At 38.1% G+C, this 16,035-nt stretch overlaps 2 protein-coding genes across 8 annotated transcripts in view; one reads left to right on the top strand and one right to left on the bottom strand.

Moving 5' to 3' along the window:
• The window catches only part of NCOA3 (nuclear receptor coactivator 3), a 169,638-nt gene extending 164,378 nt beyond the window's left edge, over positions 1 to 5,260 (top strand). For all 7 annotated transcript variants that reach the window (XR_013347738.1, XM_077831631.1, XM_077831627.1 and 4 more), the window contains 2 exons: positions 609 to 750; positions 2,084 to 5,260. Coding sequence is in view for 6 of the 7 variants with exons in the window: in XM_077831631.1 (XP_077687757.1) it covers positions 609 to 750; positions 2,084 to 2,095 (154 nt within the window). In the remaining variant the exon portion in view is untranslated. The remainder of the gene's footprint in view (positions 1 to 608; positions 751 to 2,083) is intronic.
• Positions 5,261 to 6,921: 1,661 nt separating this feature from the next.
• Positions 6,922 to 16,035, bottom strand: part of SULF2 (sulfatase 2) — a 90,525-nt gene continuing 81,411 nt past the window's right edge. Inside the window, exons 15-20 of the mRNA XM_077831859.1 lie at positions 15,563 to 15,732; positions 13,197 to 13,339; positions 12,237 to 12,360; positions 9,792 to 9,822; positions 9,462 to 9,518; positions 6,922 to 7,706 (exon numbers count right to left, since the gene is read on the bottom strand). Coding sequence (XP_077687985.1) covers positions 7,676 to 7,706; positions 9,462 to 9,518; positions 9,792 to 9,822; positions 12,237 to 12,360; positions 13,197 to 13,339; positions 15,563 to 15,732 — 556 coding nt within the window. The 3' untranslated portion in view covers positions 6,922 to 7,675. The remainder of the gene's footprint in view (positions 7,707 to 9,461; positions 9,519 to 9,791; positions 9,823 to 12,236; positions 12,361 to 13,196; positions 13,340 to 15,562; positions 15,733 to 16,035) is intronic.

The raw sequence follows: 16,035 nt of genomic DNA, 5'->3' as shown, positions 1-16,035 counted from the left end.
TACATTTTGCAGCAGAAAAGGATTTTGTTGAAGATAAACTGAACATTTGAGTTTCTAACCAACAAATAAGAGAGATCATGTCCTTGTAGTAATTAGTGTCTGTTATGCCCTTGATCCTGTCCTGGCTAGGTATGAATAGATGACTGAATAGATTTTTCACCTAACATTCATGAGAGTTAATATCTTTATAATTAGAAATCAGATTTAGTCTAGGAATATTGACAAAATACCTTGGAAGAAATTTAATTGTGCACAACAATATGATGATGGACTATTGTGATCACTGGAATCTCTAAAAGGGCTACAAGAGAGAGCTTATATCCATTAATTAGTAAGAACACTTATCAGATTCCTGAAAAGTAAATTGATTTGTAAATTTCAGATAAAAATTAAAACTGATCAGAGTACCGGTATTTCTATATTGTCTATCCAATGTGTAAAAATAACAAATGGGGTACCTTCTGGTTCTGGTAATTATGTAAAGATGTAAATCTATTTCTTTTCTTTCTGCCATATCAATCACTTATGGCTTGTATAAGGATGGCAGTGCATTAAAATATCAGTCAAACTTTATGGAAGGTAACTTTATTTGTTCTTGTGTGCTCTAGTTCTTTTCCACAGCAGCAGTTCAGTCATCAAGGGAGCCCTACAACTTATAATCTGATGCATATGAATGGCAGCAGTGGTCATATTGGACAAATGAATATTAACACCATGCCTATGTCAGGCATGCCTATGGGTCCAGACCAGGTAAGATAACTAACAATTCACTCCAGTGATGAACAGTTCTGTAGAGATTCAGAGGCTTCGTTAGCCCTAAACGTCTGGGTAATTATAAGATCCTTTTATAGGTCCATAGCTTCTCTTTTCCCATTGAGTACAATCGGTTCTCAAGATGGCCGACTTCCTCTCATGCACCGGTTTTCAGCTCTCGCTGTCCCCTAAGCCATTTGAGGATAAAGCTTTCATTTTGCTCCAATAGGTTCTGTCTAGCTTTGCTGATATTTCACCAAATCCATTTTGAAGCCTGGCAGTCTGCTTCTAGGTTAGCTGTTTCTCTTCAGGTATCTCATGATTGTGGCTCAAGAGACACAAGGGTCACTTAAAGTTTTATTGAGCTTGGGAAAATTCCAGAGACCAAAATACTTGAAAGGGGCAACTATATCTTCTGAGATTTTGCAAGTTGTCTGCAAGACCATCTTACGTCTAAGAACAAAGGTTTCAACTAGACTAAACTGACCAACTGTGAGGATTAAGCAGTTAACACTTGTAAAGCAAGTGTTTGGAGACAAAAAGGGTTGTGCAATAGAAGTGCTAGTTCTTATGATCTTTTAGACAGAGTCCAATAAAGGCCACTCTTCTCCCTAAAAATGGATTGTCTTAATACTTTAATCTTCAAAATACACACTGCGCCAGACAGTGTGTGAAAATGCCTCAATAGCTCAGTGTTTACGGCATTCTCCTGGGTGGTGGGAGACCCAGGTTCCAGTACGTTTGCTCCAATGAATATTTATCCACAACGGAGCAGCTCCATCAGGAGACACTGAGAGAGACCTGGTCCTAGTATACCCCACATCCCAGTGGTTAGGGCATTTTCCTGAGAAGTGGGAGAACCAAGTTCAAATCCTTGCTTCACATCAGGCAGAGGGAGGAACTGAATCTGGGTCTTCCACATCCTGGGTGAGTGCTCTAACTAATGGAATAAAAGCACCACCATCTTCTCCTTCCCCCATTTTGTGTGGGTTTAGACTTGCTTTGAGCATGCCACTGGATTGGGCCCTGATGGTAAGTAGGCAGGGGAACACCTAGTTTGTGAATCCTGCTGGGCCTTAGGCATGAGTTAGGCCTCTAGCTGCTAAGCAGCATCAGAACTTGCTGGCTGGACAAGCACACAGCCATCTAATATTTAGGCAACTTCAGGACTTTAATGGTGGAAACTTAGATGCCTACAGGGTTATGTGGCAGCTGAGCAACAGTTTTGTGAATGCCAGCAGTGACGATATGGTGAGACATAAGTTCCTTAGTGCCCCTTGTGATTCCATCCTGGTGTTTTTCTGATACGTGTTCTTTTTTTGTTTAACAGAAATACTGCTGACACTTAAAACTGTGATCTCCCAAAGTAGAGTGATCTCTATTAATGACGATGCACTAGTATTACAAAGAAAAGCTACATATTCTTCGTGGCAACTAGTACTGGCCTTATGGAAATAACTGATTTTTCTAGCTGATCACCAAGATGTCCCAAGTGACTTCATACAAAAAAGACTTTTTTTTAGTAGACGCAGAGTCTCTGTATTACTGTATATTGTGGTGTACAAAACAATGGTCATAAATATTTTTGGCACTCTGCCTCTAGAAATGTGAATTTGGGAACGGCATTTTAGTAAATATGATGGATAGACTCTATGTATACCACTTCTATTTACTGTAGCTATCCAAAGCCCTTTAACTACAGGCAGGCCAAAGTGCCTGGAGAAGTCATGGTGGATAAGAATTCTGATTTCTCTAGTAAGAATATCTGACAGAGAATGTAGTTCCTAGCCTTGACTCTTTTATATTAATTCCTGAATACGAATGCTGCTTTTAACCTCTTATCCCCAGGAGTCAGTATTTCCAAGTATAGTGGCAATGCAGAATGAATTGGCATGTAATATTCCAAAATCCTGCCCATTGATGCCAAGGGGGGTTACAGAGAAAATAAATTAAAATTATTTAAACATAATCGTGACTAATATTTAAATTTTGATGTGCAGCTGAGTGCACTTTATAAAAGGCTATATAATGGATTAATGCAATATCTTTGATAAGGATTTAATAAACCGAAAGGTAGGGTGTACTCATGTTCTTTTTCAAATCCAATCTTTTAAGAATTGTTGATTGAAAAGACTGTGTACTGTAATGTTTTATGTTGTTGGAAATTAGAGCAATAATCCTTCATGGTTTTTGGGGGGAAAAAACCTTCAGAAAAATCAAGGCAAGGCACTGCAGTCTGAATCAGAATTTTGCAGTTTTTTTTTGTGTGAATAAATTTTGTAAATATGATCTTTAAGAATTGTATTATATATATGACTTTTGTAGGTCACTAACTCATTTTTGCAGAGTTTGTGAAGCTAAATATTTAACACAGTTGATTTCTGTAAACTCATCTTAGTTGAGGTCTAGATAGAAGACCTTTCAATTTTTTTTTTTTAATTTAATGACCTTGGAGTTGGGTGACTTTGGCCCATATCTTTTTCTTCTTTGCCACTTATTTTATATCTTTAATATAACTTTTTTAAAAGATCATTTCTTTAGGGTTAAGCAATTGGTTAATGCTTTCTCCACATTAAGTGAGCACTTTGTTACATTTCATTTTTTATATAGGGCAATTTGACAAAAAATTGTAAACTGTCATTACTTGTCATAACAGTTCATATGGTTTTTATAGAGAAGATGCCTATTGCTAAGTATTTCTTGTTATTTACTTCACCACCATCACATCTTACAGCAAGCAACTCATTTGTTGGCACATGACATCCAGAAATCTTTATGGATATTAAACCACCGTTTAACCAAATCTCTGCACCTCTGAGGATTATTCTATTGTAATGAATGTATTTTCCAAACAAGTGTCTCTACTATCCGTATTCATGTTAGGTTACAAGTCTATTCATCTTTATCAGTTGACAGGTTGTATTTTTTTGTCCATAAAACAAAGATGCTATTCCAGATTATCCACTTTCAGACAGATGGCGATTGAAACCTGGAAACTTCCATAAGGGTGTGAACCAGAAATGTTTAAGGCATGTGGTATTTTTGTTCTGTTGTTCACTGTATAATGGAAAACGGACTTCTCCTGAGTGAGTGAAAATCAGTGATTCTGATCTTTTCTTTTTGGTACTATAACTAGAAAGTCATATTTTGTTTCGCAGTAATTTGAAGGAACTTCCATGTTCTTCCATCTTAATGAAAATAATTTTCAGTGCAAAAATTCCCATAACTTTCATCCTAAATGTACAGCCGCAGTCCTACTCCACAAGGCAGGTAGGTGCAATAAAAATCTGCTTTTTATACAGCCCAGTCTGTAGAATCAGCACTGAGAACATAGATTTGGCTGTAGTAATTTAGTTGTTTCCACTTCTCAGTCTGGTTCATCTGTGTTGTAATGCATGACATTTAAAAGCATAAGGAACTGTTTTACCCTTTCTTGCTTTTTAGAATCCACCTGCTGGTTGAGTCAGTGCAACGTAATGGAGTTGAAAGGCAACAATCCTTTGCTTTTTATATTAAATCAGAATAGAATGATTTTATATCTTGTAGTTGTCATTATATTGATGGAAGCTGCAAACCTTGATTGCTTTGACTAGTGACATCTTCAGGATAAGTACTACTTTATGCTTTTTGCCCTTTAACTTTTTTTTTTGAATGATTCTATTTATACTTCTAAAATGTGGTACCTGATGGATGTTACAAAGGATCCTTCTTCCCTCATCTGCTTTTAGAATGTTGGTTTTTTCCAGAAATTACTTCTTGCTGAATCCAAAGATTTGTTTTAATTAAAATATGATAAAAAGATAAACCTTTTTAAATTAGTTGTTATTGAAACCTTTAAAGGCAACAATCTAAATATTTCACCTAGGTGAAATATTTAATTTACTAAACGAAATAGTCCTTTGATTTTGGTGGTATTTGATATCTCCAATAACTGTGTTTTTTGAATGATTCAAGAAGCTGTATAACTGGTTTTGACAGTACGATCACAGTTTACTAATATAACCAGTTGCATCATTACTGCATTGCAGACACAGTCTCACTACATGCCTGCCAGGTTTCCTGTTGTTTATAGAAACCATGTGTTATAAAATCCATAAGCAGTCTTTTATTCAATCTCATCCTAAATTTGTGCTTTTAACGTGAGGAATTCAGGAACATTTTTTAAAGCTATAAACAAAACTATTTGAATGTTGCACCAATTAGCACACTTTTTATTTTAGATTTTAAGTGCAGACTGATAGAATGATACAGCAAGTATGAAACCATATAATTCTGAGAGCAATATTTTAAAAAAATTCTCAGGAGAAGGCATACAGTACTGAGAATAGCATTTAAATTTAGTTTACATTAAGTACTGCTTGAAATGTGTGTATCTTTACATTGCAAAAACAAAAAACCATGTGGGCTGATTTATAAAAGGGTTGGTTATAAAGTATTACTGCTCTCCTGATTTTTGTGTTTTGATGTTAATAATAATGTAAATAAAGGTTTCTATTTAAAACCAGAATGTGGTGATTTAGTATGTCAGCTGTTTAAGCTCTGAAGGGTGCCAATTATATTCTAACAAGGCCAGGAATCTAGCATTTCCCCACCAAACCAAAATATAGCCACTCTTGAGAGATGTGATAACATAACACTATTATGTGAGAGAGACTAGATTTGGGGAATGATTTAAGAACTCTTGGTTTAGGTATGTCTCAGGGGCTGAAGATATAGGCAACTTTGCAGTTGATACAAAATCTTTCTGGCTTTAAAAATAGTGTTCTGACACACAACTGACAACTAGAAGAAAGGATGGGGAAATAAAAAGAATTTGGGAATAACCAAAGGTTTGGGACAGAAGTTTTCTTGCTATAATATATACCTTCTGTCATAGGGAAGAACCACAGGCTGAAGCAACTTTTGTATAACATTTTGAAAATATACTTTGCCATTTTTTCCTGAAATGTATATTCAGATGGATATAGAGCAGCATTATTAACATTAGTTGTTCTTCCAGGATTCCATCTTTCACATTCTCCCATCTGCAAAGGTTGCTGCCAGAAAAACGTTAAGTACAACCCCTTCTTCTCCCAAATGGGAATTGTATACAGATACATATGCTTTCTTCTTTGGGAAAGGTTTGGAAAACAGTGAAAACACACATTCTGCAGAGAGACCATTTGCCAGTTACTTATATCAGACTTCCATCATCCTTGTAAATGTCTTTTCTTGCTGGTGAATCCACGAATGTTTTTAAACTCAGTATAAGCTAATATCTGATTGCATTTCCTAGCCCAGCACGTATACTCTACTTCTGAAGTACAAAACTCTGACAAGACAGTTTTGGACAATATATTAAATCTGACCAGGGATGAGATGAATACAGGCTTAAACCAAATTTGCTTTTCCTAGCTTCACTGAAAACATACAGCAACAGACTAGTGTCACCCTTGAGAGAGTCTCTTTCCACATTCACCAATACTTTACTTGCTGGGGACACAGACATTATATGATAACCGAATAATCTCTGTTGAAGCTTCCTATTAGTTTTTTTAAAAGTGCCCACATACTTCGCACAGCTGGCCCCCTAAACATAATAAGCAAATTTGTTTTGAAAATCTCGGGTAGTCAGAATGAAGAATTACTCAACAAATTCAGATTTTTCCTTCTGTTGGTCTTAATTTTATACTCAACACACGGCATCTATTATGGTGAGCACCCCATTTCAAGTTTTGTATATGATTAACATGAAAACTAACCTTTAGTGCATTTGCAGATCCTGTTTGGAGTGTATTTAATAACCGCCTCTTTATGAAAATATTCAGATACTTAAATTACTTAGTAAATGATTGGGGCTTTCCCTTCCTAATACTTACTGCAGATTATAGACATTAAATCAAAAGTTCTAGTTTCCTGTACACTGAGCTATAACTTTTTTTATTGGCCAAGATTGTTGCTTTTTACAAATGTAAAAGTTATACCACTAAGCGAACATGTGCTTTCTCAAACAAACTGTTTTCATTTTGAACATACAATATCATTTTACCACATAAAAAGACTTCATACAAATCTGATTTCATTAAAATTCAAGACATACATTAACTGAAATTTTGTAGTACTTTTAAAAATGGATGAATTCTGAAATTTATTATGTAATGTTTAAGTAACAAGGGACCATTCTGAGAAATGAGAGTTGGGCATTCCACAATTTTTATTAACAGAATTCTTCACACCTTGAAGGAATTTCTTTTGAACAAGACATTGAGTATTTACAGAACCACTCAGTCAATCTGCTTTTTTGTTAGCCACCCTATTGCCAGCCGTAAGAAAAATCTTGACTATGTAGACAGTGAACTAAAATGATATCCTTAGAGGAAAAGAAGTATTGTGCTGTTGAACATTTTCAGCTGCTGCTTCTTCAGTGCTGCTGGCTTGAATTCCTGAATCTCTAAATAATAATTTTCTACCACGGTCCTCATTTAATTTGCCCCAGTCAAAAGCAAAAGTTTCCACATTGTTTAAACTTTGCATCTGTTCTAACGACATTCAATGGTGAGGCGAAGAGAGGTTTTTAATTTGTTCCCACTGAAATAATTTTGTGGGTGCTCTGTGCTTTGAGGTGTCAGTCACATTTTCTCTCCCATCAGTCCCTTGAACAGTGTTAGTAGTGACTTTGTGAAGTATAATCCAAAGCAAAAGCAGGTGCAACTGTGGACTTCAAAAAGGGACCTATATTCCTGACAGTAGTTCCCCAAAATTCACTATCTATTTAATTCACTCAACAGTGCAAACATTCTATCTACTTCAACCTCAAAGTTCATCCAGTCCTCCAGGCTAACATTATAATTTTCTGAAATCATATACATTTTCATTAAGTCTGTACAAGGATTCAAGTTCTGGATGGTTTGATTCCTCATTGAGGTCCAGCAGTTGGAGGAGGTTAGCCTTCCCATCCTTCCCACAGTTGTCCTCTTTAAATAAAATAAACATATTTTAGTGTATGTGTCTTCTCATATGCTGGGATGTGAAGTATTTGCAAATGGACGTTTGCTTCTCAGTAGTGCCATGCAGGAAAGATAGTGGAGCTACTTATCTGTGGACCACCTAAAATCAGTTGTGTGGAGAACATAGTATAGCTAAATAGCCTCTTAAAACGAGGCCCAAAAATTGTTACTAAAATAAAGTGTCATATTGATCATATACCCTTAAATTGAAGCTTAAGTTTAAAACATTCTTCAACAAAGTACTCTTAGTTGGCCCTTATTTCAACACTTGTTATCCTTGTAGTTCAAAAGCTGATTATTTCTGATGTAATTAACTTGCAATTAAAAAAATGGTGACAAAGTATCACAAAACTAAGGGTAGAGTTAGGAATTAACCCGATCTATTGAACGTACTTATATGGCCCCCACTGCCATAGTATCTGAGTGCCTCACAGTTTTTAAGGGCTTTATCATCTTCACATCCCTGCAAGGTCGGGAAGTGCTATTATCGCTATTTCCTTCCCAGATGGGGAGCTGAGTCAGAAAGGCTACGTGACTTGCCCAAGGTCATACAGAAACCTCATGCTATTTTAAATTTTCTTGCAGATCAGTCCCCACTTTCAGACTCTGGTAGATTGAGAGGTTTGACAGTACTGCATTAATGGAGAAAGATGCATTCAACAAAAAGAAAACCCTGGGCTCTAGCAGAATGTCAGAATATATTTAAGTTATTTTTCCTGAATAGTTTGGGTAATTCAGTCTTGACCCCTCCGGCTCATAGTATGCATGAGGCCACTGGGGGAATAGTAAGATTGTACCGGCTCCTGAGACATAGGGGTTTTTTTTGCCCACGTCAGCCACTGCTTTGTCAGATCCAGTTCATGTGGTTGACAGGCTTGCCCAGGGCCAGTCTGAGTTTATGGCTTAGAGAGTGAGCGAGCTGCTGAGACTTAATTTAGACAAGACTGAGATTATGCTAGTACCAGGGGAAAAAAATCTGATCCTTCAACTGAGGGAATTAGCCTGTCTTCATATGCTTATGTTTGCAATTCTGCTATCCTTGGCTGCTTCTGGATGCCCAGAAGGCAGCTGTGACTAAGGGATTTTAGGTATCTGTGTTTGGCAAAAAGGTTGCAGTCCTTCATCTGGGATTCAGAGTTTAGAGCTGTGAACTGCATCTGTGTCACCTCAAGACTGAAAAACTGCATGTGGTTTATGGGGCTGCAAACTGAAACTATTCAGAAACATGCTGGTACAGAATAGGGCTGCCCTCTTGGTCAGTGGCATTTCTTATTGGGAGTGTGTTACATTTGTGCTCTGCAGTGCCTTCTAATTTCTTTCTAAATGTAATTTACGGTGCTTGCTTTAACCTTTTAAATGGTTTGGGTGCTAGGTTCGTCATAGAGCACCTTTCTCTTAGTGCAAATATTGAGTTAGTTCCCTAGGTTAACTGAAAGGAGGCAGAAGTCTGAAGATTTTTGGTGAAAGTTGTGTACCTTCATTTCAAGTGCGCATAGTAGAAAATAATGTTGCTAGTTTGAATGTTTAACCTCCTTCACTGCAGCAATTTTAGAATAACCCTTAATTGAACACAATGCTGACTTAAACTAACAGAACCATACTACTATCTTTAAGAGTGAGGATCCCCTATTTGAAAACAGTGAGAATAGATGCTGCATGCAAAAAGGAGAGAGAAAAATAAACGTTAAGCTAAAGCTTTTCATGAACTAACTCCCAACTCACAGCGACTTGGAAGATGAAGGTCTCTTCATTTCTGGCCACCTTCGACGCTGAAACTGCCTAATTATCAAGCAGCAAAAGGAGAAAAAGAGTTAACCATCACCAAGAAAACCACCGGCACTATGGTCTGAAAGATGGGAAACTATTTTAGCTTGAATCTGAATGACAGAACATGCTCTGCCCGTGAATAAATAGGAATACTACAGAAATTCAAATTAACAGGGCTGGAGGGAGAGTTTGCATCAAAGGTATCCCTGACAGACAGGTGAGTCCCTCCTCTGCTTTCCCAACCCCAGATTCCTCATTGCTTAGTGTGTCCTGATAAAAATGTACCTGAACTGCTCGTAGCTTCCATCTTTAAGCCCTAAATAAGAAAAAAAAAAAAACGAGTTATCAACTGATGCCTGCAAAAGAATAAGGTATTGGTTAAGGCACAATGCAAAAAATTGTGATGTCTCAGAACCTTCTACCTACTAACCCAGTGGTTCTCAAACTTTTATACGGGTGACCCTTTCACACAGAGTGCAACCCCCCCCCCCATAAATTAAAACCACAATTTTTTATATTTAACACTATTATAAATGCTGAAGGCAAAGCGGGATTCGGCAGTGGTGGTTGACAGCTCGCAAGCCCCAGTTTGAGAACCCCGTGCTAACCTTAATTCACAAGCCATTTTTGGGGTTATGTAACAAAGTTCAAATTAGGTAGTATGTACTCTGATCTGTTATCATTATCCAGAATCAAAGCATTTTCTACTTTACATCAACACAGAACTAGAGTTTGCAGCACCGTGGTAATTCACAGGCAGGTTCATTTAAATAAATGTAGTAGAAATATCAAATAATTAAATACACAATCAGTATAGAAGCCCCTATGCTATTTTTAATCCCCCACACCAGGAGGGTGGGATGAAGTTTAGGATAAACACATTTTCAGTTATGGTACTGCTGGTACATGGCAGAAATATTTTGAAAAAGTGTCAATATTAGGTTTCAAATGTATACCTCAGTGCAGTGACTGGGCAGCTGAAACTTTTCACAACTACTACTGCAGCAGATTCCGATAATGCTTTGGTTAACACTTGTTTAACACTCATGGGTGTAAAAGCCTACCACTAATGAAATAATTTTCCTATTATATAATGAAATTTGTTTTCTCTCTGAGGTGTAAAAACCCTTTCCTTCTTAACTGCTGAGATTTCACTAGCTTACTCATATAATAGCTTGAGTGCGTTCTAGAGGGAACAAGACCTGAATTTCTTATTGAAAAACACAAGCAGGAATTAAACACACTTGTCATATATATATATATATATATATATATATAATTTTTTTTTTTTGTATTTGAAATGCAGTTGTGGGGAACGCTGAGTTTTCTCAGTAAATCAGACAATGTAAGCAATAGAAGGTGATGAAGATAATGGTCATCTAGAATAAGAAAAGTCATCTCAGTAGCAACAATACAAGATTGCTAATCCAGGAAAGTGGGTGAATTGAAATGGATAGAGAAGCTTTTGCTACCAGCACTATGGTGGGGATAAAACCATTAACAGATGGCTGCTTATTGCTTTCCAGTTCTTATCAGTTTTGTGCATATCATTATCTGGCTCTCATGCTCATTGTAGCAAAAGAGGGGGCAAAGTCTGAATGATACAGGAGACTGCACTTTCCTTTTCCTCTCTAGCAGTGCACTCCTGGGGTGTACCTTTTCTTTTGATAACTAATAGACAAAAGTCTCCAGTACTATCAGTCTAGAAATCTTCACCACATTTTAAAAACTCCCACAAGGATAAATGGCTCTCCAATCTATTGTGTCCTGTTATAACAGCTGGCTAGGAAACCAACTTCCAGTTCCTCAAAATTTTTGGCGTTTTTGGAAAGTTCGCCATACTGATTTAGGATGAATACTCAAAATTTGCCAAAACTGGAAATCCGCAATATTTCATTTGAGACACACTAGGAACACTTCCTAAATGAAATGTGCTCCCCAGGTTGCTTGGGAGCCCTAGGTCCCTAAGATAGTATCATCCCTACAAACAAGCTGCCAGGAAGTTTGGGAGCACATCCCCTCACTACAGCTCCCAGGTATCTGGCAACTCAGCAACTTGGAAGTCCTGTCTCCCAGGCACTTGGCTCCATGGTAGCCCACCTGGCAGACTGCCACAGAGCCTGAGAGCCTGTAGATTTTAATTAATCAACATTTTCCAGTGGAAAAATATTTTGTTGGAAAATTTCCAGCTAGTTTTCTCTGTGGTACCAGAGCATGTGCTGTGGGGGTTGGGAACAACTGTTTGTTTCTTTTAAAGATTGTATAGGTAAAAGGGGAATAAAGTAATACAAGACTTACACTGAGGATCCTAAACACACATGGGATATTATACATTTCTACAAGACAGTTCAACTCGTGAGATCTTTAGCTTCTCTAAGTTTAGTATTGTACTCTTCTACTGTTTGCTCAGTTTTCCCCTCAAATATCTACTACTTAATATGTTAGGAAAGTAAACAAAACAGCTTTACATTTGCTCAGTACACTAACTCGATGTCTATGAAATTCACAGAAATGGATAGTTCTTTAAACGCTGTAAGTACAGCAAATTGAGACACAATCCAATGCATGCAACCATGAACCTAAAGAGAGTCCACAATTAACAGGATATTAACTTTTTGGGCGACTAGTCATAATATTAGAAATCCATTTGCAATTGTGTAAAATTAGTACTGGTATACTGGAACCCCTTTTCACTTGGGGATTTGGAGAATGTAAGTAGAAGACTCTTACCCAGATCCATGTTCCTAGTTCTTGGGTTGCACTGTTTATATCCTTTGCAGCTTCTTAATTCCATGAGTTGGATGTGCAGTTGATTGAGAATGTCTCTATCTAGTGTGTTCACTGCATTAATCAACTAAGGATAAATAAAGGTTCTTGTTAACAACGGATGGGTTGTTGGTGTTCTTAAAAAAGTTGAGAGAGCTTCACACAAAGCACACACATGATTTGTTTCCAAAAGTAAACAAACCAAGGAAAAGCTGCTCAGGTCAAATGAAGTAGCTCTTGTTTTATACCAGCACTGCTTCAGCCGTGCAATCCTAGAACATATAAGCTGCACTTTGCAACGACGTGGCTCAACTTGGGCTTCCTGGCACCCAGCTCCACACAATCAATTATAGCCATTCTCTCTACAAACAGATATTTAAATACAGAAGAGAGGTTCAAAACCAGGGTAAACTGTACGGGTGGAAGTCATGGCTTAAGGCAGTTCAATGTATCTATGGTAGGGGTTGGCACTAGTGGTGCTTACACCAGGGTGAGACAAAGGACTCAGACATAAGACGAAGCTTTTCATCCCTATTTCTGATCTGTGACCAGATGTGAGAGAATGTCGTCAGTGCAGAGCCAGCTCTAGTCCCTTAAGGCAGGAAGAAGGCACCCCCCACCCCTACTTTTACTTGCCCCAGAAAACAATTGTCTGCTTCAATGCCACTTGCACTTTTAACCAGGAAAGTGCAATATTTTTCTTGAACAAAGACTGCCTTGCTATGATGTGAATTATTAGCTCCTAATCAAGTCACTGCCTTATATCACTGTTTTAGTGTATACCAGGAGACTTCTTTCAAATGTGCATTGTTTGATGAAAAGCTACTTATTTAGCAATTCAAAAGAAGTAATTTCATATTGAAAGGGGAAAAGAGTTTACTAGTGTGTTTTTAGTATTTCCATTTCTGCTCTCTGTTCAGGTACCTGATATGGGTCAGTGTTGAGATCAAAATACTCCAGGAAGCCAGTAGCAAACTCACAAAACAGGAAGTTGTGTGTCTCATTGATTGTCCTCATACACCAGTATGTGTTGTTGTTGGCACTGGTACAGGCACAGAAAGGACCCACTGCAAATGAAAGGTTGAGATACTTAAAACCATAAGAAGCATTCAGCCAGTGTTAGGCATGCATTTCACTATTCTCATAAACTTTAAGGTCAGAATGGACTATCATCATCATCTAGTCTGACCTCCTGCATATTGCAGGCCACAGACCCTCACCCACCCACTCCTGTAACAGACCCCATAACCTTGTAGTTACTGAAATCCTCAAATAATGTTTTAAAGACTTCAAGTTACAGATAATCCATTATTTATTCTAGTTCAAACCAGCTGTGCCCCATGCTACAGAGGAAGGTGAAAAACTCCAGGGCCTCTGCCAATCTGACCCAGGGGAAAATTCCACCAACCCCAAATATGGTGATCAGTTAGATCCTGAACATTTTGGTGAGACCCAACAGCAAGACACCTGGGAAAGAATTCACTTTAGTAACTCAGAGCCCTCCCCATCTAGTGTCCCATCTCCAGGCATTGGACATATTTGCTATCAGTTATGGACAGGCCACATGGCATTGTAGGCAATCTCATCATACCATCCCTTCCATATACTTATCAAGCTTAGTCTTGAAACCAGTTTGATTTTTTGCCCCCACTGCTCTCCTTGGGAGGCTGTTCTAGAACTTCACTCCTCCAACGGTTAGAAACCTTTACCTGATTTCAAACCTAAACTTGGTCAGTTTATATCTATTTGTTCTATTGGCGCTTATTGTAAATAACTCCTCTCCATCCCTGGTGTTTATCCCTTGGATGTATTTATAGAAAGCACCCATATCTCCCCTCAGCCTTCATTTGGTTAGGCTATGCAAGCCAAGCTCTCCTCTTGTAAAGTAGGTTCTCCATTCCTTTGATCATCCTAGTAGCCCTTCTCTGTACCTGTTCTAGTTTGAATTCACCTTTCTTAACATGGGAGACAAGAACTGCACACAGTATTCCAGATTTAATCTCACCAGTGCCTTGTATAATGGTAATAACACTTCCCTATCCCTACTGAAAATACCTGATGCATCCTAGTATTGCATTAGGCTCTCTCAAAACTGGATCATATTGGTGGCTCATAGTCCTCGACCAGGTCTTTCTCCTTCTCTGTGCCCCAGCTTATAGCAAAATTCTATGGCAGCTTGGTGAGACACTATTCTAAATTGTGTGTTCAGGTAGCATTCCTTCTGCCTCACTTCAGGAATATTGTTGCCCTATGCAAAAATTAGGCAGAGGGCACAGCTAGCAATCTGAAACTTGTGCACATGCTCTGTTCTATTCTGTCCTGCCTTTTCCACCTGTAGAATGTGAATGTTCCCAGACAGCTTCTCTATGTTCCCTGCCATACTATAGTTCTTGAGAGGGGCCCTTCTGTTCTCCAAGAAGAGGATCTTCTTATAGAGGGCAGTGTCAATGAGAGCTGGGTGTATAATTTTTTTTTTTTTTTAATTCATTGACAACTGAAAAAATCTGGATTTTTTTTTTCCTGAGTGAAATGAAAAACCAAAAATACCCCTCATTTTGGCTGAAATGAAATGGGTTGTTTTGGCTTTCAGTGGTTTTTATCTCCCCCCCCTTTTTTTTTTTTACACTTTTGTTTTGAAGTTAAATCTAGCTAAATTTCAAAACTAAATGTCTCTTTGAAATGAAAAAGCATTGACTTTTTTGCAGCTGAAACTATTTCCTGAGTTCAGCTTGAATTTGCAGCTTCAGTCAATCAAACTGCATTTTTGGCAAATGTGCTATCTGCAATAATTAAAATGAAATAAATAATTGGCCCACCTATATTCTCACCTCTCCCCCAACCGTGGAAATGAGCAAATCCCCATGTGCCAGGCCACTACAAACTGGCCAGTTTCCTAAGGATTAGTTATTCATGTAAGGCAAATACTTAAAGAACACCAAATTCTATTTGAGGCTCGTATGCAAAACTGGACCCATTATCTGAAAACCTTGGTAAAAAACACCCATTTGATTTAAACAGATTATTTTTAGCCTCCACTTTTAACTCCCTTTTCAGAAAAAGGTGGTGTTTTTTTCCCCATCCTGTTGGATTGGTAATACCAACCGTAAATGCATTGCTGTATATTATGAGGAAATTCCTGACACCTTGGTCAATATACCATATACTATAAAGTGCTGTCTACAGGACTGATGCTAACAATGAGGGAGCAGGGCATTGCCTGGTGGACAGAATCCTGTCCCAGGCAGTGACCTGCACCTTCCTGGTTATTGCTCAGTCACTGGGATCCTTACATGTCCACAAGGGGGCAGTCTGCCAGTGCTGGTTGTCATGGGTGAAGCAGGTCAGGCCAGGCATGCTGCATGTATCATTGTTTTTTATTCTCTTCAGCAGTTTGCGCAGCTTCTTCTTTCGCCTCTGTTCTCTAAGCAGCCACAGCTTGTCCTTTTCCTGCAGGGCTTTCCTACAGCCAAGAGACAAGAAAAGTTAGGACAATGCACCCAACTCTTCCAAAAAAAAAAAAAAAAGGGGGGGGGGGCGGTGTGGACTTGAAAGTCGCTTACAAAATTGATGGGCTTTGCTTCATAAACTGGAAGGAAAATGAATCATTCATATTGTTAAAGAAACAGCCTTCCTTCCAAAAGGCCCTGCTGAGACAATACTTGGTAATTACAGCCCTGTTCTTGTTCAAAACAGTTGAGACATGATCTACTCATTCCTTATCACAGCTCAGGAAGTAGGTGGGTTCTATTACCCCATTTTCATA

Source organism: Eretmochelys imbricata, chromosome 13, assembly GCF_965152235.1.
Source record: "Eretmochelys imbricata isolate rEreImb1 chromosome 13, rEreImb1.hap1, whole genome shotgun sequence".
In the NCBI taxonomy this organism is placed as follows: domain Eukaryota; kingdom Metazoa; phylum Chordata; order Testudines; family Cheloniidae; genus Eretmochelys; species Eretmochelys imbricata.
This window is presented reverse-complemented; position numbering and strand designations above follow the sequence as displayed.